The sequence below is a fragment of the Tauraco erythrolophus genome, chromosome 6 (genome assembly GCF_009769465.1).
Source record: "Tauraco erythrolophus isolate bTauEry1 chromosome 6, bTauEry1.pri, whole genome shotgun sequence".
Classification (NCBI taxonomy): domain Eukaryota; kingdom Metazoa; phylum Chordata; class Aves; order Musophagiformes; family Musophagidae; genus Tauraco; species Tauraco erythrolophus.
This window is the reverse complement of record NC_141470.1, coordinates 13,626,237-13,649,090: the sequence shown is the minus strand read 5'-3', so window position 1 is coordinate 13,649,090 and position 22,854 is coordinate 13,626,237. Positions and strand designations below refer to the sequence as shown.

The 22,854-nt window shown below is 36.1% G+C and overlaps 1 protein-coding gene across 9 annotated transcripts in view; it reads right to left on the bottom strand.

Annotated features, from left to right (window-relative positions):
- SOX6 (SRY-box transcription factor 6) overlaps positions 1 to 22,854 on the bottom strand; it is a 381,585-nt gene that overhangs the window by 7,579 nt on the left and 351,152 nt on the right. For 7 of the 9 annotated variants that reach the window (XM_086614165.1, XM_086614168.1, XM_086614161.1 and 4 more), the window contains 2 exons: positions 6,879 to 7,112; positions 4,139 to 4,355 (listed from right to left, as the gene is read on the bottom strand). In XM_086614165.1, the coding sequence (XP_086470291.1) occupies positions 4,139 to 4,355; positions 6,879 to 7,112 (451 nt within the window). The remainder of the gene's footprint in view (positions 1 to 4,138; positions 4,356 to 6,878; positions 7,113 to 22,854) is intronic. The other 2 variants (XM_086614162.1, XM_086614163.1) reach the window with 1 other exon arrangement.

Here is a 22,854-nt window from a genome sequence, read left to right as displayed (position 1 = left end):
AAGAAATCCTTATGCGGCCAGTTACTACAGGTCACGTGCCTCTCTGCTCTGCCAGTATTGCTAACATGTCTTTCCAGTCTGAGGCCAAAGCTTTGGCCCAAAATAGTTAGGTAAACATAAAAAAGGAGGCAACATGCACATTCTTAGACCAATTGACCAGCTCACAAGTTTGTGGCGTTAATATTCTTGGGATATTCCTGGAGAATATTCCACTTTTGACTTTTGCGAAACTAGCTAAACATTTAAATTGGCAAATTACCATTGTTTTCTGATCGCAGCTATTTTCTGACAGCTCTTCAAATGACTGAGGCAAATTCGATTGCATTAAGGAAAGTGCTTATACACTACACACCCCTGAAACTTACATTCCCATAAGGAATGAAATAACAGTAAATCTCACAAAAGCACCCATTGTGTACTTACTTTAAGTTCAAGCTACAGGAGTATAATATTACAGCCTTATTCAAAACCGTAGTCTAGCAACATTCAGACTATGTGTGTACAGTAGTTATAAACACTATAAAGGCTTTATTCTAAACATCTTACACTGCTAAAACACACAAAAAATGTTAGTGCTTACATCATTTTGCAGAGAAACGTATATATCATATAATTGTATTTAGAGTGGTTTAGACTGTAAAAATGACTGAGAATTGAATTATTTTTGTAAGACAAGGCAACAAAAGACAGACTCTTAACTTAAAATGTCTGAATTTATGGCTTATATAGGATCCATTTGTTAGTTCACATTTATTTATGCATTACCAAAAAAGTACTATTGAATATAAATTGTAAATCACTTGAAGTCTGTTCAGAGATTAACTTACGCTGAAGTTATCATTCACAACTTCCCATTAATAATTTTATTATTTAAAATTACTCAATTATTTCAAAGACCTAGCTGGCTTCAGATTCAGCTTCCACTAGATTAAAAGCAGCAAATTTTTAATATACTCCGCATTAAACATGAATTATTTCTGTATATTATCTGCCACATTTGGAACAAAATTCATTCACATAGGGATGCAATAGAAGGCCTACGCACATTTCAAGTTGCACTCTGTTCTTTAAAATACTTGCCAATTTTTGTGCTGGTCTGTCACATATATAACATTTATCTCAAAACACGAATTTCCTGCCCAATTTATTCCAAGGAATCTTCACTCTCATTCAATTCTTGGGAAGCTTTTCTTCAAAAATCAGAACAGAACCTGGCCATTCATTAGCTTATTTATCTATTTTATTTTAAATCCTGGCTAGTTTGTATATTGAGATTCTCTAAACAACTTTTATGCATCTTACTGATGTTTATGAAAAAATGTAGCTCGCTGAAGTAAGCAGTAAGAGCTTTTGTGCATCGGAAAAGTTCAAGCAGTGTAAAACTCTCTGTTTGTGGCGGGGAGTGTTTTAGTTATACACATGGCAGGATTATTGTATGCTTGCCAATGGCTCACCCAAGGGGATCTGATAGGAACTAGCCCTTACTGGATTGCTTAAGCCATAAATGTACATTTGGTTTAAGAGAAGACCAAACACAAATATGAAAGAATATAATTTTTCTTGCTATTTATACTTTCCACCAGCCACCTGTTTTGGAGGACTATCTTTCTCTTCACATATCTCCTATTTGTCTTGTTATTCTGTGACAATACTTTTTTGCCATTTTGTCATACCCATTCCCAACTTTATTGGTATGTTCTTCAAAAAAAAAAAAAAAAGAAAAAACAACAGGACTTCAAGCAGTATGAAGCACTTGACACATTTTATTGGATTCTATTTTGTACTTTTGTTCTTTATCTTATACTGAAATATTTACTGTAAACATAGAATATATTCATTCCTAAAAAACACATTTGTCTCCTATTTCATTCTGAAAAGAAAACTGAATCTCAACTCCCATGTCTACAGTTCTGAAGGATGGCTTATGCTGTTTGTTCCATCAAAACAGTAGAAAAATGATGGGTATACAAGGTCAGTTAGGAAAACTGTTCCAGCTGATGCTTTATGTGATATTTACGTTAAACACAAGGAAGAGTAAGAAGTTGATGGGCTCAATTACTCTGTTTCACTTAATTATAATCTGATTTGGATGAAATGTTGCTTTTTATTACTGAATTGCTGAAATAAATGTTATGTTTTATGTTTCAGTTCAAAAAAGCTGTCCTAGTCTGTTTTTTTCACCTTTTTTTACTTGGTCTCTTCCAAGGATTTTGTTGTAATTTTTTTCTTTAGGGAAAAAAGGAATTTGGGGTAACAGTGGGAAGCCACAGAAAAGCATGAAAGATTTTTTTTTAAATCACAGCCTGTGTTTCCTCAGTATCAAAATTTATGCTCACATTGAACTGCAACATGGATCTCATTTCACCTTTATTGAACACATCCATTAGTCTTCATATCCCCTTTTTCATCACTTGCATAACTAAAAGTCATTGTCTCCAGTAAAGTCCACTGCATCATTATACAAGTCCACAAAGGTAATTTACACTTACTTTAAACCTTCTTCAACATGGACAGAGCAGTGTGAAGTGGACTTAGCATAAATATGAATTAGAACCAATCCTTTCAAGAAAACGATGACATTCTCATGGTCTTTGTGATCCTACTGTTTGATATATGAGAAAGATGTTACATTTACGTTGCACCAGCAGTTTAATTTTGAATAGTTTTCATTATATTGTTTTTTAAATCACAATATCACTCTTTAAGTAGGCACTTTTAGAAGTTTCATAAATCTGTCCCCCATATTCACCTCCATATTTAGCCATCACTTCCAACGTGTAAAATATTACTGCTTAATACTGTTTTGAATTAGCAAACAATTCTCAAATTGTTCAGATTGCTGTTTTGGCATTTCTTCTACATTTCTTGTCTACATGTGATATGGTCTGTCAATCTGCTTTGGAAGACATAAGCTGGAGTTTCATTTTCATTCATTTCTGAATATGATTTGTGATGTGCTGTATAAATTCAGATTGCTTTTTAGAGCTCTATGTAAAATTTTGCTGGAAGCCTGTTAGTAAACAACTTCCCTTAGAGTGAAGAATAAAAAACAATGTCAAAACTATAGACTGGAAGGTTATTTCAAAATATCAGAAACATTTCTATTTACTGATTGAAGAAAGAGCTCACATTGTTGCAGGCTGTACCACAAAATAATTGACTGCAACAGGAGTTCTGCATCCTAAGCCAAAAATGAGGGCACAGAATCGACGTCAAGGTCAATTATTTGGTAGTGAAGAGCCCAACAAAAGGAGACTATTGTGATTAGAGAAATAAGCAGAACATTGTGAATTTGGAAAGGCTGGCACTGGAGATAGCTTTAGACTCTTTGTAAACCACCAGAAACATTGTGTTAGAGCAGTGAGCATCACAGATTAATTCATAAAAAAACAGGAGAGAGAAATCAGTTATGGTGCAGTTGTTTCACTAGACTTTTGTTATCTTTAGCCTGTAGATCTTTCATAGTGCTGCTTTCTCTGCTGAAGACTAGAGGAAATACTGTTAAAAAACACACAATGTTTTTAAAACCATGCCAAGATCTTTTTCGAGCCATATATTCCAAGTTATAAGTCTACCTAGTCTATCTATGCACTGCTTGAAAGACTCTTCCTAAAACATTTATTTTTAAAAAAGGGTTTTTTTCACAGTTCTCTATATAACAAAATTCCTAATAGCCCCGTGCTATGATATCATTCATTCATGTGTGTTCCTAATGTGACTGCTAGTACTCTTGTCCCATTTCTCTTTTCAGCCCCTCCTGACTCCTTATTCTACACTGAAATAATCTTTTGTGTTTTTCGTTTTGTTCTTGTCTTAATTTAGGAAATGATCTTGAGGTCTTTAGTACCCCAGAATGGATTAGCTTACTAATAACTCACAAAAGACATGATTCAAGCCTTTCAGGCTAATGGGAAACAACTTTTGACTTTAAAGAATTCCACAATCAGTCTCACAATCAGCACTCAGTGGCAAGCTGATAGCTCCATATTCCATGATATATCTTATGTTTTTAATAAGGTTTTACAGGTTCACATCCCTACTTTCTAAATGACATTAGTCAGTGACTTAAACAGATAAGTCTATTTGGTTTCAAATAGGATGCTCTGTCTTTGAAAACAATTACAACAATAGTACTCACCCTACGGTAAAAAACTGCCTCATCTCCTGTCTTCGAGACCTCATCAGTTGCTTGTATTCACCAATACGCAATTTCTTTCCATCAACAATGCAGGTACGTTTTGGTCGAGGTTTGTATTTGTAATTAGGATACTTTTCTAGGTGGATTTTACTTAGCCGTGCCTGCTCTTCGTAATAAGGTTGTTTCTCTTGATTCGACATGGACTTCCAGCGAGATCCTATTAACGCAAAACATCATTGAGTGCTCAAGAGGTTTAGCTTTACACATACATATTTTAACGTGCCTTCTTGCCATAATAAACAAATTTTAAATAAGTTAATTAAATAAACTGATTTGAATTTACATCAGCCAGCACATGTATTGGGATGCACAACCTGAGACATCTTAAAAGAACCTTAATTTTCAGCTATTGCTGCCGACCAGACATATGTAAATCTCTATTAAATAGGTGCATTTAAAACCAATAGTTACTTCTCAAAATCCCAGCCACATGCTGCAAAACAGACTATTTATTTTTTTACAATATGAGCATTAATCTGTGAATAATTCTATACCATTGTAATACCACGCATAGTATTACAGTTAAGTAAGGTCTACAGCCATACTTCTACTGTTAAAAGCTTAACACATTGCCTAGGGATACACGCTGCTTTGATAGTTTTATGAGGATTTGGTTTATATACTCTTACTAATAGATATTAATACTTTGCTATGTAGCAGGAAAAAAATCACCAAAATGCTACAGATTCAACAAAATTATGAAAAACCACTTGCTGTCTGGGTTTCTTAAATTTACTAATTTTCTGATGTAAGCTTGGCAAAATATCGGCACCTTAAAATATTTAAATCCTATTATGCATATTATCTTCCGGCCAGATGTAATCAATGCACAAAATTGCATTGAGGAAGTTACATTTAACAAACTTATATTTAAAAAAAAGCCAAAAAAAACCCCAGAAAAACAGAAAGCACATTGTAATTATATACACCATTTCAGGTACTATAAACTCTCATTGAAAGCTGCACTAATAAAAAAGTTTAAAAATTAACACAGTGTACACAGGAAGAGGAAAAAGTATTCAGATCTCTTATATTGTTTATAAGGAGCTATCTAAACACTTGAATAGAGAAGGGAATTTTTTTTTTTTTTCCTGGAGGATAAGAAATGCAGAAAATAGCTTTTTGGTATCTTTTAAATGAACAAAACTATTACAGCTGTGGTAAACGTGGGTGGAAGCTATTCTTTTACCAAGATTTTTCATATATCAACAAACGGAAAGTTTTATAAATATTATCTGTAGCCAGTGATACTCTGTGTCAGTTCTAATATTTCAGTTTCTTTTCTCATTGTCCTGAAAAAGTTGCACAGATACTATATGGACATAGACTTATTTGTGGCAGAGCAGATACTGACAGGTTAATTCCATGGTTAACAAACACTCAATTGCTGGCACTTCTGAAATATTTATGCTGGAAGTTTACATTTTAATGAATACAGTTACTATGCTTCTAATAGTTTTTTCACAGAATGCACACAAATAATATAGATTGCCTACAGCTGCCAACACTGAAACAGTGCAGGTTTTATACAAAACTGAAAGGCTATTCATATAACTTACTTATATGGTAGACAAAAATATGAGAATGACTAAGTAAGATTTTGGAAGTTGCAGGACAAAGTAACATTTATTTCTGTGTATTCTTGCCTCTGATTGAACTAATATGCAACAAACTTTGGTAAGAATGTATTTGAACTCAAAGTTTACAATAAAATTATTACAGAGGAAACTCGATTTTTACTTCTATTTATTACGAGTTACATTTGGAATCTGTCTTTCACTTCAAAGACTCAGAAAGCAAATATAGGTTTAACATTTCACCACTCATTCTCACGTATGTTTCTAATTCTCTGGAGGGGTCTTAGAAAGCAAATCAAAACTTCTCAAAAATGAGCCAATTTAGTTGCACAGTGGCAAATATAATCTATGGTATATTCCCTGATCGTCCCAATCTATACAAATTAAATATTAACTAAGGTGTCTTTTAACTAAACAATATTTAAATTCTATGATGCTAGTGCTTCTTTAGCTTTTTGAACACTGTAACATTTTGAATCAAACATCACTTTGCATGCGAGAAGGTATGTATGTACATGTGTTTTGAACTGTGCCAAGTTTCTTTCTTTGACACTGCACTGTCTGACATAAACTTTTGATTTTGATTTTGTACTTTATTAAATTTTCCCTGTAATTACTCCAGCAAGTACCATTTTGCATTCAGGTGACTTGTAGTTTGGGTGATTTCTAATGGGATCTTGCTATTGGACCTTTTATCAGGATTCATTCTTGCAACAGATTTCACAAAACATTACTTTTGAATGCTGCTAAGTCTTTAAGGACTGCTGTGACTCTGCTGTTGAAAATAAAAAGCATTAGGGAAGAGGCAGAAATGGAAAAGGAAGGGAATGAAAATGAAAACAATGCATGAGTCTTCATTTGTACATTTTGGTGATTCCAATTTCAGTGAACATCTCCCAAACAAAATATGTCCTAAAATAAGAGAAGTTGCATGTCCAAGAAGGAAGTAGCTAGCCTGTGTCACCAATATAAATAACCTCATCTTTTCACAGCTCCAAAAATAACTAACCTCTGCCAATTGCCACTACTATAGCAGAGCCTTCTAAGCTTCCCTAAGTTTGGGTTCGGTCGCTGTCATGATTTGTTCATTGTCTTGCACTTACCTAGGATTTTGCTAATGTTGGAGTTGTGCATGTCAGGGAAGGCTTGGAGGATTTTTCGACGCTCATCCTTTGCCCAAACCATGAAAGCATTCATTGGTCGTTTGATGTGCGGTTCGCTACTGGCCCGGCCCCGCGAATCTCGGTAGACTCGAGCTTCAGCCACAGTGGCACCTCCTGTTGGCCAACAATAATACTGCTGTAGTTTAGCTGCAGAGCCATTCATTGCTTTACTTCCTGTAATGTCAGGGCAGGAAGAAACAAGATGGATGCAAAACATTATTATGTGGATTACGCGAGTGCTTTCAGTGCTGTGTTTATTTTAGCCTCATTCTCTTTTTCTGTCTCTCTTTTTGCTGCCAGATCTAAGAGAGAGAGACAGAGAGAGAAAGGATATCCAGTGATTTCAGTGTACTTGCTTAGGCTCACCCAGCTGAAGGCATCGACATCTGAGCGAGGAAAAAAATTGCACTGGTATTTCTCCAGTTAAGGCAAAGAGATTTGAAAAAGTTTCCATTCAGGACTTTAACATAGCATACATGTTCTGAATGTTCAACAAAACTCACATAAAAGTCACACTTGAGAATCCAAACTGATGCAGACCTGTTCACGCAAGTAATTCACAACGACTTTACTGCTTGAGCAGTGAAGCACATGCCAAACATTTCATAAAATAAATTACATAGTACACTAGGTACATGCTGTTAGTTGTATGGATCCAATTATATTTGGAGCTGAACATTTTAAAGTTGCATCTGCTTTAGCTGATTTTTAGATGTGTCTCGAGCATTAGATCATATATAATAAAATTGTTTGCCTTCAACAGGTACACGCATAGCATCCTGGAGCTTCCAGAATGGGAGACAAGCACTCCAGCTTCTTCATGCCTGCTGTGTTTTAATGTGCCCCAGTGTCCTGTCATTACCCACCATCAATTCAACTTGTATATGCTAACCTTAAGTGTTCTTTTAATGCATCCAGCCCTGATTCTTGACCACAAACAGCAAAGCTTCATGGGGTTTTGAGTTCACAGAGCTGAGTATGAGGTGCAGAATTAGTTAATACAGGAGAAAGAAATTAACCGAGCCTAGATAAGTCATGCTTTTACCAGAAAAACTTTTGCAATTGTGATGATAACATGTTTTTAGGGTTATACCTTAGCTATAGAAGAAAGGCAAAAAGTCTTTACAGTGGGAGACTGATCTACTTAGTCTTAGGCCTCATCAAACTGTTTATATAAGTCAATACCTTGAAAAAGCAAGGTATGTGACAACAAATTAGCACAGCAATAGGCCTCCTTTTTTATAAACTATTACAGCTCCTGACACGGATTTATTTGCCAAAAGATAAGTTCTTTACACTAAGTAAAACACTGCAGATTTACTGAATTCAGTGACTGACTCACAAGTTTTAAATCGTGCAAAAACTAAGTTTTCTAATGTAGTGTGAAAACACTATATGTTAGGTATACCATTTTAAAAATTCTATATAGGAAATACATTTACATGAAAAAAGTCCTAAAATAGAGGATGCATAACTAATACACTACCTTTTTGCCACCAGGTCCACAGTACATTAATTTCATTTAAAACGCACTGACCATACAGGATAAATTGATTTTGCTTTATATGGTGTTGACAGCCATGTTTATTGTGCAGTGAAATGTAGTGTAGTTTCAAGCTGACTATATCCATCAACACAGGGCAATATGCTGACTACTGGGCCAGATGAAGACATACATTACCCCGAGAATGAAACACTCATTCATATACGCAGTGTCTTCTCCTGAGGATCACCATGGTAATTTATGATGCCTCCAATGTCATTAGTTTACAACTGACACCAATTTGGCAATTTGTATACTAACATGCATGCACATAAAAGAAGACAGGTTTGTGGCAAACGTGAGATGCAAAACTATTTTAATACTATTCTAAGTACCACGCTACAGGTGTTTGGCATTTACAGGAGGCTGCAGCTGCAGTCAGCTTTTTATTGCAAAACAGAACAGTAGTTTTGCTGAGCAACCTGCATGTAGGACCAATGTAGAGGTGTGTATGGTTAGTGAGGCTCTGTCCATTGCCAGAAGGCTTGGAATTTGCATGTCAAAGATACCATCTTTTAAGAGAGGATAAGAGAGGATATGTTTATTGTGAAACTATAATAAGTTACAAAATAGTAAGTCAACACTGAATCATTTATTGAGACAAGCGGCTATATAATTTGAGAAAAATCAAATATATCATGTAATGATTGTTCCATCTTTTAAAATAATACTATAAAAATTGTATCTAGTGTGTTGGCAATTAGAAAGTTGGTGACAAAAAATTTAAATTATTATTGATGCAAAAGTTCTCGTTTGTTATTCAGCTGCTCTTCTCACAACAAAGGAAATAAGACATATTTGAATCCATATGATGATTTTTCATCTTTTACTTTCCCAAAGGTACTTACTCACTATGGCTAAGGAGTTTGTGTTTAACCCTTTCTAGCACAATTTTGGCCTGACCTTTCAATCTTAATGCAGGCAAAGAGTACCTTTACTAGAATCAAGATTATAGGCCAGTTTTTTAATCTGGATATAATTTAGATAGAAAGAAAAAAAAAAAAAGAAAAAACCCACCATAAATTGTCTGTTTTCAGAGAAAGGTTATGTTAGAAAAATATTCTTTATACATAGAGTAATAAATTACGACCATCCCAAAAAGGCCAAGAAGCTCTGGCTGTATCTGCTTTAAGCAAGTCCATACTTGAAGGATTTGAAAAAGCAGCCAAAGAGTTGATGTTCTTTGTGCTTGATCTCAGGGGGAATATTTGCAAGTTGACCCATAGGCCATCACAAAAGCATCTGCAAAATGAATTTCTGCAAATAACTGAAGTAATATAATCTTTATGCTCTTCTAACTATCTCAGAACTACAGAATTATATTCAGCATATAAAGCAGTACAAGAAAATAATTCTGTTAGCATGTGATTCTACGTGGGGAGCCAGAAAGTCTCAGTACTTTTTTAGCTTAGAAATGAGGTGTTAATGATATATAAAAAGCATATATGCTTAGTGCGCTCTTACAAGTTGAAACACATAAGAACAAGGTTTCAAACTGGTTATTTTTGGGTACTTCATCCTGTGAATCAGATATATAGGCAGTATTGTGCCCTATATAAACAATTTCAACAGGTTTTACAAAGTATGGATTTTTTTCTTATTGTGATAATTATAGTACTGACAGAGGCTGAAAGAGACACATGAAATTTTTTTTAACAACTGCAAAGAAGTTTGTGTTTTACTTCTTTCTAAAATTATTTTCAGAGAAGTCTCATAAATAAGAAACTCCGAATAATGGATAAAATTAAAATGTACTACTAATGCAGGGTGAGAAGAGAGGAGGAAGTTGGTAATTGTCTCTCTATGGCAACTAATGCTCTATCTGCTAGTTACTGTTCATACTGAAATCACAGGAGGAGGTTTTGATTTTCAGAATTAAGAGCTTGGTCAGAATTCAAAATTATTGCAAAAGAAGTACAGTCTGGCTGCCCTAATGGCTTAGTTGGCAAAGAAGTCTACACTTTGGCCCAAAGGCTGGGGCTGTCCTCAAAGTGACATTTTTAGCTTCTGAGGGTGTGGACTGCCTCACTTCCTCGATGCTTTGCCTTTGCTCAACTTGTCATGACTTTGATGATTTAAGACTAAAAGCAGATTAGAGAAGAATGATCACTTTTTGTGGATATATGGCAGGCAACTCCTCTGTGGAAGCTGGATTCCAGACTAGACTCTAGGGACAATACTGAGTCAAAGAAAACCACAGAATGAATCTAAAAATGTTACAGCTTCATTAAAGTAATTTCAAACAATATTTTTGATCCAAAAGAGTCTGATTGCTCTCTAATGACAGTGCAGGGGAAGAAGAACCCCTGTTCTTTAGAAAGAGAAAAGAATCTGATCATCAACAGGGAAGATAAACATTTTCACATTAATTAAATGTTAAGAAACATAAAGTAACAATTGTTTCATTGTTTATTTGTTTGTTCGTGCTTTTATCTGAGCTTCTCATCTTTTATAATTACAAGAATTTTAGGACAGGCACAACTTCATTGCTTGTTCCATGAAATATTGGCCACATTAGGGTTAATCCTATTTTCTTTAATGAGATGTTGTTTTGCCTTCCATTTTATACATCATCTACCACAACAAAACCTCAGACTGGACCTTTACATGTTATCGGAATGCAAACAATAATAAATGTGATAGAAAGGAGCAAAAAAAAGGTTGAGAAAAAGATGAAGAAAGAAAGGGAAAAGAGATTTTTATCAGTCACTCTGTTACTCCTTAATTACTCTTCACACTCTTGATTCATGTTTGAAGTAATATACTTCCTTCGACTTCCACCGGATAACAAATCTTTGGCTACTCTAGGAAATACACTGCGTACCATCTTCCATAGACATGTACCAAGATAGGATATGTAGAAATAAAGACAATCTTTCTAGGTTCCTAGTGTGAAAATGGCTAGTTAGTAGTAAAGCTTGTATCATCAGATATTCATTAAGCAGAGATTATACTTTTGTCTACTTTGGAAAAGACTGATTGCGACCTCCCAGATATCTGGCCCTGTCTGTGGTAATACGACTAGCACTGCTGGCAGCCTACACTGCAGAGACCAGAGCCTAATGAACAGGCAAACAGGAGTCACTCTTCTACAATGAGAGACGGGTTACGCATAAACATGGAAATGCCATCCAAACAGGGAGCATGAAAAACTGTCTCAGCAGTCCCCCTTTCTGCTCTTAACCTGCGGACAGACAAATGCAAAGACAGGACAGTATTTCAAATCAAATAGAAAAATGCAAATCTGGAAAGAATAGAATCACAATAGAAGCTTTGGAAAGTATAGAATACAAGAATAATCATTTAACTATTATTTTGAGTTATTAAGTTTAAGTTGAGTTATGTTCAGTTTTGGAGGTTAAAAAAAGTATTACTTCATGGTAGTTCGAGTGATTTGTGTCAGTGTTAGTGTAACGTTTATCTGTTTTGCCCCTTGCCTGCCTCTTACGTCGTCATCATTCAGAAGACTTTCTCATTCCTTATTACCAGCAAGAGATGCAAAATAAATGGGTATCTCATGAACTATTGTCATTACTGGCATGTCTTGTCATCACTACGCAAAACTAATGCCCACTTGGAAATATGACTAGCTCCAGGACGGGGATGCCTGCAGTCACACAGTGGCACAAATGTTCTGCAAGGAAGTGTCTGTTTGTCAAGCTGCTTTCATTCCAAATGCTAAATAAATATTATTCAGCTGGGATTTGAGGGCCAAACATTTTTTATAGGCTGCATGTCAGTGAATGAAAAGAGGGGAAAAAACTGAGAAAGACATGAGTGATTCATGAAATACTGGAATATTTAGATGGGCTCTAAAATACTTCACCTGCAAAGGTTCTGAAATGTGCTAAGTAAATACCAAGAGGTGGGAATATACTGTAGCACAGGTTAGCTACATCCATGCACACTCAGTTATGATAAGGCTTCTATTTTTCCTCTTAAGAGACTCCATTCTCTTTAAAACATCAACAAGAAGAACCGAAAGGGAATTCCCTAAGGTCAGCTCTGAGGAAACATAAACCTCTAATTCAATAACTCCGCTACTGCACTGAAAAAGGCCTTATTATTGCAACATCCATATGGAGTCAATTGGACATTAATGACTAATCAATCCCTCCCCTTTCTATTCTACTTATAGTGTCACAAGCCATGTTTAGATTAGCCCATTTCCTGCTTAGGATCGCTCAAGATGTCTTTTGTTCTTTCAGGGCTGGCCTGATGGAGGCAGCTTAAACAAACACACGACCCAAGTGGTGCAGGAGTTATAAACTGCCATATGTGAATGAACAAAGGGGCCATACTAAAGCCTTTTGTGGTATTTGTTAATGTTTTTCATCTGAGTTTAAAAAGACCTAATGACTTTGTGGTGAGCTGATGCATGTGGCTCGTGGCTTTGCAAAATGAAGGAAATTCTAGCCAGTTATATATCAGCATATATTTTCCGAAGTGCCTTGTTTTCAGTTTTGGTGGCAGTGAGCTTACTTTTTTCGTACATTTGTTTTACATATGCAAGCAAAATTCTTAATCTCAATTAAAACACAGCACCAGTTTTCACAGCCATCCTCGCAACCTGCATATACGTCTTTCTCCATTTGAAAGTCTAGAGCTAAAATTAATAGTGAAATATCTTCTCTGTGTGAAATCAAATCAACTATTCTCAGCTTTATCAGTGGCAGCAGATCACTCACGATGTTTTAAGCTGAATTGTTAGTTGGGTCATATTAAATACTGAAATAATATTTCTAAACAAGCTATTAGCACACCCATGCTCCACAGCCAGCCATACCCAAATCCACATTATTTAAATGAATGAAAACTGCTAAATGCCACTACTTTCATGACGGCTTACTCAAACAGTTTAGATTTCTTGACCACATTTTATGGCAAAATTAACCCTCATGGAAATTTGGCATGGAATACAGCTAAAACAATACAATAATATTTTAAATTACATGGCACATTAACTGAATTAATTAGTGCTTAAGGCCTGACTTAAGCCCTCAGTGGCCTAGATAGTCCCACTTGTGGTGTAACATAAGAGCATGAGAAGTCATTCTGTGAAGATCCATGAAGCATCTAGATAGAAATTGGCATGAAGAAGCAGCCTCTACTATAAATTTGGGGAGGTACGTAAGTGTCATAAGATTTTTCAATCACGTGCCACTTGCAGACTTCAAGACCCTTCACAGGTAATTAATTACATGCTAACGACCCCATTCTGACATAGATATTATTCATAGAAAACACATGAAACATATTTAAGTTAAAAGTTATTCAGCCTAAGTAATGACACCAGAAGTAAGGGATTGCCAGTCATCAGGTCTAACTACAATCAACATTCCCAGGAAGACTATTGTTGTTTCCCTTTGATATTTCATTTCATATTCAAATGAGGAAAGTAGAGGGCCACAGAAAGGAAAACTATGGAAAAAACAGCCCAGTCCAGCCCACTGCAAATTGTGATTTGGGTTGGTTTGTTTTTTTTCAGAAAAATGCTTTTCTAACAGCTAAGCAATTATTGTTACTATATTGATCAGATTCAAAGTCAAAATAATACAAAGAGGAATTAACTAATCTATTTAACATAAAAATGTATCCATATGAGTAGCAGTTTTATTGCCAGTGGAGCTGTTACTCACATAATTTCAAATTTCTCCTGACATGACAGTGTCACCTAGAACATCCAGAAAACATGATACTGATTTAAAACACAGGGATTAATTCTGCAGTTTTCAGTCATCCCTAACAAGTTTTTTTAAAAATCCTGCCTGAACAAGGGCCATAGGACACGATCCATTCACATTTCAGTCAATGCTTTGTTTTGTTTCAAGATGGAGAAATGACAGACAGGAATTCACCACAAAGCAAAAAGTCAACCTGACTTCATACTTGATGGTTCAAGGTGTGGCTGAACAGTTAATGAACAACTTTGCTTGCTCCTGCGTAGCAAAACAATGAATTTTAAAAGATGAAGTACAATGTGGTTTGTAAAAGAGAACTATGTTTAACAATGGGAGAGAGGTTTACAAAACCACCTCCCTCCAATTATGTGATATTAATGAAATGCAGAATACTTTGCAAAAGCTTTTAATGTGTGTTGGAATCACTGCTTTAGTGGCCCATTTCCTGCATTCAATCTGCAATTGAATTTGTCACCTTCTAGCACATGCAACATCATTCTTTGTATCAATATAACTAATTCCCTCCATCCAGTGTTTGCTGTTCTCACTTGTCATATCATATCAGTAATTAGATGGCAAGGATCTAGGGCTAGGATACGCGTATGCCATTTCTTCTTGCCGTTCACATGGGCTGCTGATATCATAATAATTAATAGTATACTTAGTAAATAATATATCATGGAGGGAGAGAAGCAAAAGCAGCATGATAACAGGATCTGTAAGTTAACAAGTAATAACAAATGTTAGGAAAAACTCTTAAGGCTAATTTATCAAATATGCCGCACCTGTGCATTTGGGATTTGTGAGTGAAGCCAGGAAGATGTTTTTACAAACAGGCCAATGGCATATTTGGATATGTTGCCACATTTGGACAAAAAATGAGAGATTTGCCATGAAATTGGGGCTTATGTGAAAATTTGCAAATTACTCTTTTGAAATACTGCACTTCCTGTGAAACTACCCCTGCCAAATCGAAAGATAATCATTTAATATTTGCAGAAGCTGTGAAGACACTGCAATGCCCATCCCACACACGTTTTGGACCACTGATTCTGTAAAACTAAATCAAAGTACAAATTAAGAAAATATTGTCCTCTTTTTACTAAGTTCTGTACTAAATGCTGGCTTAGATACTTGTCATATCTACGTGGAAGAAAGGCAGATGGTTTTAAACTTTTCTATTGATGAGATACTGAGGTTCCTGAAGGAGAAAACAGTGTGCAGTACAAACTTAGAGAAGTAGTCATACAAAGAAGAGGACTTGTCTGAATCTGTATCAATTGCTTATGCTTAGCCAGACATATGATGTTCTTTCCTTAATGCATTCATATTTCTGCTCCACTCCCCGTGCTTAAGGAGGTAAGGAAGAAGGGCAAGATTCCTCCCTCCTCCATGCAGGGTGATATAATGGTGGCTTTCTCTGTCAGTTGAAAATTTCATTGTGCCTGGAAATTTTATGCTATTTTAGGCAGCTTCAACTCCTTGTGCGATATTGGAGCAATAGAAAGACATGTGCAGAGCTAAGAATCAGGATCATGGGGTGTGTTTTACACCTGTGGTGGCTATATATGAGTGAAAAAATGTTTTAAACCACTGAACTACTATATTTAATTTTTCACTCACTCCACTTTAAAATAGCTAAGGAAACTGACTGATGCTTTCAGCATTTGTGACAATAAGTTTCTCATGGGCAAAGATTTTCTGTGTAAAACTGCAGCTCACGTTTACTTTTTACAGGCTTGTTCTAAATTCCTGAAAATAATGTTTTACTATATAATGGAAATTGTGACAAGCCCTTAACCGTAACTACGCTAATAGGCACCCCTATGTAAAACTCAGGGCATTGTAACAGTGGTTGGTTGTATAACATCAGAAATCCTAACCAGAATTTTTTTGAATAAAGGTACTATTCTATAAGAATCAATTACTGTAGCATGGAAACAGCAAATGAGAAAGCCTTGTATTTAGGAGTAGGAAAAAAACACCTAAGACAGATGAAAATTGAAAGGTAAAAATTGTGGAGGACATCCAGATTTATTCGTCTGAAAGTGAGAAGTGTACTATATGTTAAATATTAATGTCTTGAGAGGAATAAGTTTCAATGCCATGGGAACATCAGTCCACACACCCCAGGCTCAGATTTTTCAGTAGTCGAAGCGGGAGTTCCCTCTGTAAAATGTTATGGGGATGCTAGTGACAATGAGATTCATGAAGTGGTTGCCATCAGAAAAGTGATGGGATGGTTCTTATAGACAAAGTGCCTTATTCCTATCCCATTTGCAGGTACTGAGTTACTCCAGGACCGAGGTGCTGAACCTCAACCAGCACAACTGAAATACTGTGCCTAAGTACTTTATCCCAGTTTCCTGATCTGAGTTATTCTGAAAAATTTAAATGTATCACTCAAGTATCAGGCAAGTCAAATAGATTCATAGATGTTCAAAAGGGCAACCACAATTAATGAAGGTTGCCTTTTAGCATCTGGTCTAATTAACCAAGATAATAAGTTATTTTATCTTTAAATAATAAAGATACACAAATGAGATTTTTTTTTTTTTTATTCAAAGGCCTATAACAAGAGTTCAGAGGAATAAAAATTCCAGTACATAAGGTTACTGCATTCTCTCTGAAAACATTTCTTTGTTTTCAGGCAGCTTTCACTGTTTTCTGATTTCCATCTTTCCCCTCTCAACTGCCATAGCAACTATTACAAATATTTATGTGTGACAAATACTAGTGTGGAAAGGCATTCTTTCCTCCAGTGTTTATGAAGCACTGTCACAAAAGTAGGTGATGCTTTGTCATGCATGTACTACCTGCTATTTACACCTCTGCACTGGAGGGTGTTAAACTAGTTACCTCACAGGGTTGGATTGTGTTGGCAGCCTGCCAAGATTGATCGGACTGGAAATATGTGGTTCACTTTCACCTACTTCTTCAGCTGCTCAAAGTCAACCTTTCTTGGAGTTAAGAAGGAACTGTGTCACTCTTTTGTATATGCAATTATTTACTAGTGGGCATATAAGAGAATGTTGAGGCTTTGAGTATATTGTAGAGGTGCTCCTCTAAGAAAGTGTTGATCTGGTTTTTACTTTTACTAGATTTGCAAAACCCGGGCACTTGTCGTGATGTCTGCTCTATCACCAGGGAGGGAGGAAATGAAGCTGTGACAGATTGACAGAAATTTGGAGCTGGACAAGGTGGCAGTTTCTCCTCACCCTTAGGTAGCAGCCTTGTGCTCCCTTTGTAGCTCCTTTTTCTCATGTTTCTCCCCACACAGCCAGGAAAATACCTCTACATTGCAAAGACTCCCTGTTTTTCACTAGTTAGCTCATCCCTCTCCTCCCCATGATTCCACATTCACTGCTGCTGCTGCCATTGCAACCACCCGTTCACCATATTCTGGCAATTGGTTAAATCCGTGATGATGCCAAACACCATTTCTTTCTTTCTCGGCCATTCAATTTCCCTTGCTTTTGGGCAGGTAGAATCTCTCATTGTACTACAACATGCCTTGCAATGTGGCTAGCTCAAGACAAATATGAACGGGAAGTGCTAATTTTACGGACATAAAAAGACAGACTGCTGTTAACTCCTGCAAATATTGAGCAATTCCTTGACTTTGCATGTGGGTCAGCAAATCCACCATCTGCGATGCTGCAGGACTAGGTTCTTAAGCTTACTGCTGAACAGAAATATGTTCTTTTAAAAGCAAAGGTGAGCTTGTGCTCTTCCAAGCTTGCGTTCAGGTCCAAAATCAGGTTCAGACCAAAAACTGTGTATATCTGAGCTGGAATTAATAAAACTAAACTACAGTTTACTACTGGAACCAGCTTCTTACCAATGTTTATGCAGCTCACCGTCCCCAGCTGGCTTGCATTCCTCCTACTTGAAGTGTGGTCAAAGATACCATGATCAAACAGATAAGGCTTAAAGCTATATAATCTCACACAGTGGCTTGGCATACAGGAAAGCACAACCTTTAAACCAAGGAATTTACAAAGTAAGAGACAGTAGGCAGTGAAAGGGAGGACACAGGGACTAAATGAATAAATTTAAGAAGATGGGCTGATACCAATCCCATGCCAAAGACTCCAAGATACCTCTTAATGAATCACTCAACATCTAGGTTTTATAGTAAAGGTTATAATTTTGGAGGCTTTGAAAAGTAGTAGTCTAATACAAGGACAAATAAATACATAGATACAGATAAAGTGGGCGAACAGATCCCACCAGATTATTTAAACCTGCTTTTATCTAAACGAGCAGGCATGTGCCTATCCTCAGAATTATGGTCCATGCTTAACACACACTGGCAGATTAGCATCAAAGGAAGAAGCAGCAAGTGCTAAACACAAAATTTATAGAATCAAGAATACTACCACATGAGAAGTAGAATAAATGAAAACACCAACCCAGGACTCAGAAGAAAAGGTCTTTGTGAATGTTGTCCCAAATAGCAAACTGTGAGGCCAAATATTTAACTCACAAGCCTCTGATTCTAATATATTAACACAAATGAACATGGAACTAAATGTTAAGTACTAATACGTCATTTTCATCTGTTTCCATTTGCTTTATAAAAATGAATTTAGCTTCACCATGCATCTGATTTTTCACTTGCAAAAACAGGACATAGAGAAGTTACTTCTCTTTTACAAAATCACACGGTGAGGCAGTGGCAAAACAATAACATTCAGATGTTTTTGCCCTGAGTCTAGGATCCAATCAAGAAAACTATATTTTAACAGATCCAATTCTTTGGCAGGAATGAAGGTCAGATCTTGATGGAATTGAATCCCTGACTGTGACTGCTGAAGGAAACTGCACTGCAACCTGAGCTAAGGTAAAATCAGTAAATGTCAACAGGAACACAAGGTCTATTCTGCAGATTTCGATCTACTACTACAAAAAAAATCTTAAAATACTTCCTACAAATTTCCAAAGCATTTGACCACAACCACAAAACCAGAAAGATCCATAAACATAGAGCACATTATACAAGCACTAGATCCATAAACATAGAGCACATTATACAATTCAGAAGAAGTAGCACTATCACCAAAAGTGAGCATCTGTGAAAGGAATATCTTTTTTAAAACTTGAGCCAAAAAAACATATTCAGATCATCCAATATTCTCAGATAACAAAGAAATAAATACTTTAGATTCCCCTACCTGGAATTTAAAGAGGGCTCACCTGTGGCTCCTAACTATATTCTATAGACTCTGGTCAATTGATGTCAGTCATGTTCAAAAAAGGGGTTTTAGCTATAGCTAGATCCAAAGTTGTCTTGGTGTGTCCATGCCAGTTAGCTGTATTTCAGTACTGACAGTCTCAAATGTTCAAAATTATGAAGCTGCCTACAGAAAGAATGACGTTTCCTTTAAAATTATGAGGTTTGGAGAAAAAATAAATATCTTGTTTAGTTCTATAATTGGCTGTTGTTTATAATTTTGCATACCAGTCACTTAACATTTATGAGGCTCTCAAATCATGTTTTTGAATTTAGCTAGCTAAAAAGGTATCATATATTTTAACATGACAACTGGAATTTCCAGGTAATGATATAAATCTAATAGCTGTGGATTATTCATCAATGATGTCACAGTCAGTGGCGATGTTTTTGAATACAGTGTGAGCATGACTTTTAATATAGTTAGCCCAGTCCTGCTGGTGGCTAAGGAAGTAATAGAGATGTTGGTTTATGTCATATTTAATATAAAATTCCTGTTGATGATTTTCAGGCCGACAGTTAGGACATTATCAGCAACACAAGCTTTGACTATGACTTCATATGCTAGGTCATCTCTGAAAATACACTTAGTTACCATTAATCTTAAAAAAGTTTTCACACATTGGGCAGGGACAAGAAGTTAAGTCTTAAAAGTCATTCTGCAGTATCCTTTCATATTTGTTTTATAATTACATAGAGTTAAATTTAAAGGATTTCAAGACTTGTCTTATAATTCATGATTCAAAAAAAAAAAAAAATACATGTAGCTTCAGCTTCTGATCCATGAGCCGGTATCACAAGCACTCCTAAAACTAAAGGAAAAGATGACTCTGATCTTGTCAAACTCAGATCAGTGTCATATGTTATAGAAAAGATATAAGGATTAGAAAGAAATCATTGCTAGGTATTATTACAAAGACATTCCATAGAACACAGAAGTCTGCTGATATATCTTATAACAAATTACTTGAACCTTAAGGCTTTCTCAAAGTTATGGGAACCAGGAGCACTTCCCAGATTTGCTCTATCTCGGCTGCCTGTTGGGATGAGACAGATATGTACCATGTCTCTGTATACTTAGTTTCTCATGGAAACAGAGGTGTGCAGGTAGTCAGGGAGTGATGGCACTTCCACAGCCCCGTTGGTCTAGATCAGTTGGAGGATCAGGATGCAGCCTATACTTCACTTCCCCCCTGTTTATGGTCAGCAATGGGACTAAATTTGGAGTCCTTTGCTCAGGAATAAATCTGTTACACCACTCCCCAGCCCCCCCACCACAACCAAAAAAAAAAAAAAAAATCTCTACAAATAGCCAATATATCTTCTCTAAATGTAGTAAATTTCGTAATTCTGAAGTTCTAAAATTCTAGTGATGGGAGTAAAACCATCTGACAGATGTAACAGGCACACACTCACTCTATCACAACTGCACTTGGACCTCAGAGATCTGGATGTGTTTCTGATGAAGAACGATAGGATGTCAAAAGCTAGCCACCAACATACTACTTCAGAAATCTTTATTTTCAATGTGACTGTGTTATTTGCGTAAAAGCGCACAACAAAACACATAAATATTATCTACAGATGTCTACAGCAACCTGAACTTAAATGATATCTAAAAGAAAAAGGAAAAGAGATTAAAAGTAACTAAAAATGACAAAACAGAAAGGAAGGTGTGAAACACACTAAGTCTTCGAAGAATATGACTATAGCTATTAGGGACCTTTGACATTCAGTTGAGATTGTGACCTTGACAACACACTAAAATGCAAAAGGGCTCTCTTCTTAGAGGAGGCCAAAGAAGAGCAACAAAGCTGGTGAAGCATCTAGAGAACAAGTCTTATGAGGAGCACCTAAGGGAAGTGAGGTTGTTTAGCCTGGAGAAAAGGAGGCTGAGGGGAGACGTTATTGCTCTCTACAGCTACCAGAAAAGAGGTTGTGGCAAGGTGGGTGTTGGTCTCTTCTCCCAAGTAACAAGTGATACGATGAGAGGAAACAGCCTCAAGTTGCACCAGGGGAGGTTTGGACTGGATATTAGGAAAAATTTCTTCACCAAAAGGGTTATCAAGCATTGGAACAGGCTGCCCAGGGAAGTGATTGAGTCACCATCCCCAGAGGTATTTAAAAGACATGTATACATGGCACCTGGGGACATGGTTTAGTGGTGGACTTGATAGTGTTAGGTTAATGGTTAATGTCAATAATCTTAGGGATCTTTTCCAACCTAAACGATTCTATGATTCTAAAGAATAAGTTATCAAGTTTCTTAGTAACCCAGTGCTGAAACAGACATGTATGAAAGCACAAAAGAATATCAACACAAATAAAAGACTTTGTGACATGGCAAACCTAGAAAGATAAGTATATTTTCCTGACAATTAGAAGCATTGATATTCTTGAAGATGAACAGTCTGTAGCATGGTACAGTACATCAGAGGCCACAGTTAAACTGCTGATACTTCAGAAGCACTGTTTTCAATGGACTTCCACTCTAAATGATGCCACACTAGAAGTGTCATCTCTTAAATAGCTTGCCAATAAGGAGCAAAATTTGGGTGATACATTGAATGTCTTTTTTTTTTATATCCAGCTACTGTCTAAATTGACCTTGTCTACAAGCAGAAGGACAAATAAGCAGCTCAGTTTTGAACTCCTGCCAACATGTTTTTTTTTTCCAGATCAGCAGAGGTATTTATCCAGCACCGCTTTTCCAGGGACATCTCTTGGCTGCTAAACAAAGTCTGGAAATCTGAATCCATTCATGAACTCAGATTTCCCACGTGGCAACACACCATGCCTCAAACTGCCCCACTAGCTCTAGAAAGACATGTACACTGTCCTCAGGCTGGCACATATCACTGTAGCTTGGGTTACATATGTCAAAACTTCATTCTGCACTATCCAGTAACACGGGGGGCTGTCAGTACCACAAGGTGCATCAAGATACTAAATTAAGGACACTAGAAAGAGAAAGGATGAATTGAAGGAAATGAGCTAAATCAAGAAAGTCGTCAGGGACTCGATGTCATATGAATCAGTCACTGTGTATCTGTAAGTATTCAGTTGCAACTTTTCATCCCAACTGAGGAAAAAAAAAACGTTCCATATGTTGAAATATGAGAAGTTGCTGCAGGATGGAAATTCCTTTACAAAAGTTTATAAATAACTGGGTAGTCAACAAGTACTTTTGAAAGTCCATGTATCTCCTAAGTCCTTTTTTCTAGAAAAAAAATCATTGCAAAATACCTATCTGAAAGTTATTTTTTACCTAAATTATGTTCATTATTTTTTGGTTAAAGACAATACAATGGTGGCCAATCACATCCAATAAAGGATGAATAAATGAAACTCATAAATAATATCTCTCTAAAAATGAAAATCAGGAAATTGTTGGTTTTATAAGGAACTATTGAAAATATATACATATATGGAAAATCTGAAATGTCTCATTAAGGT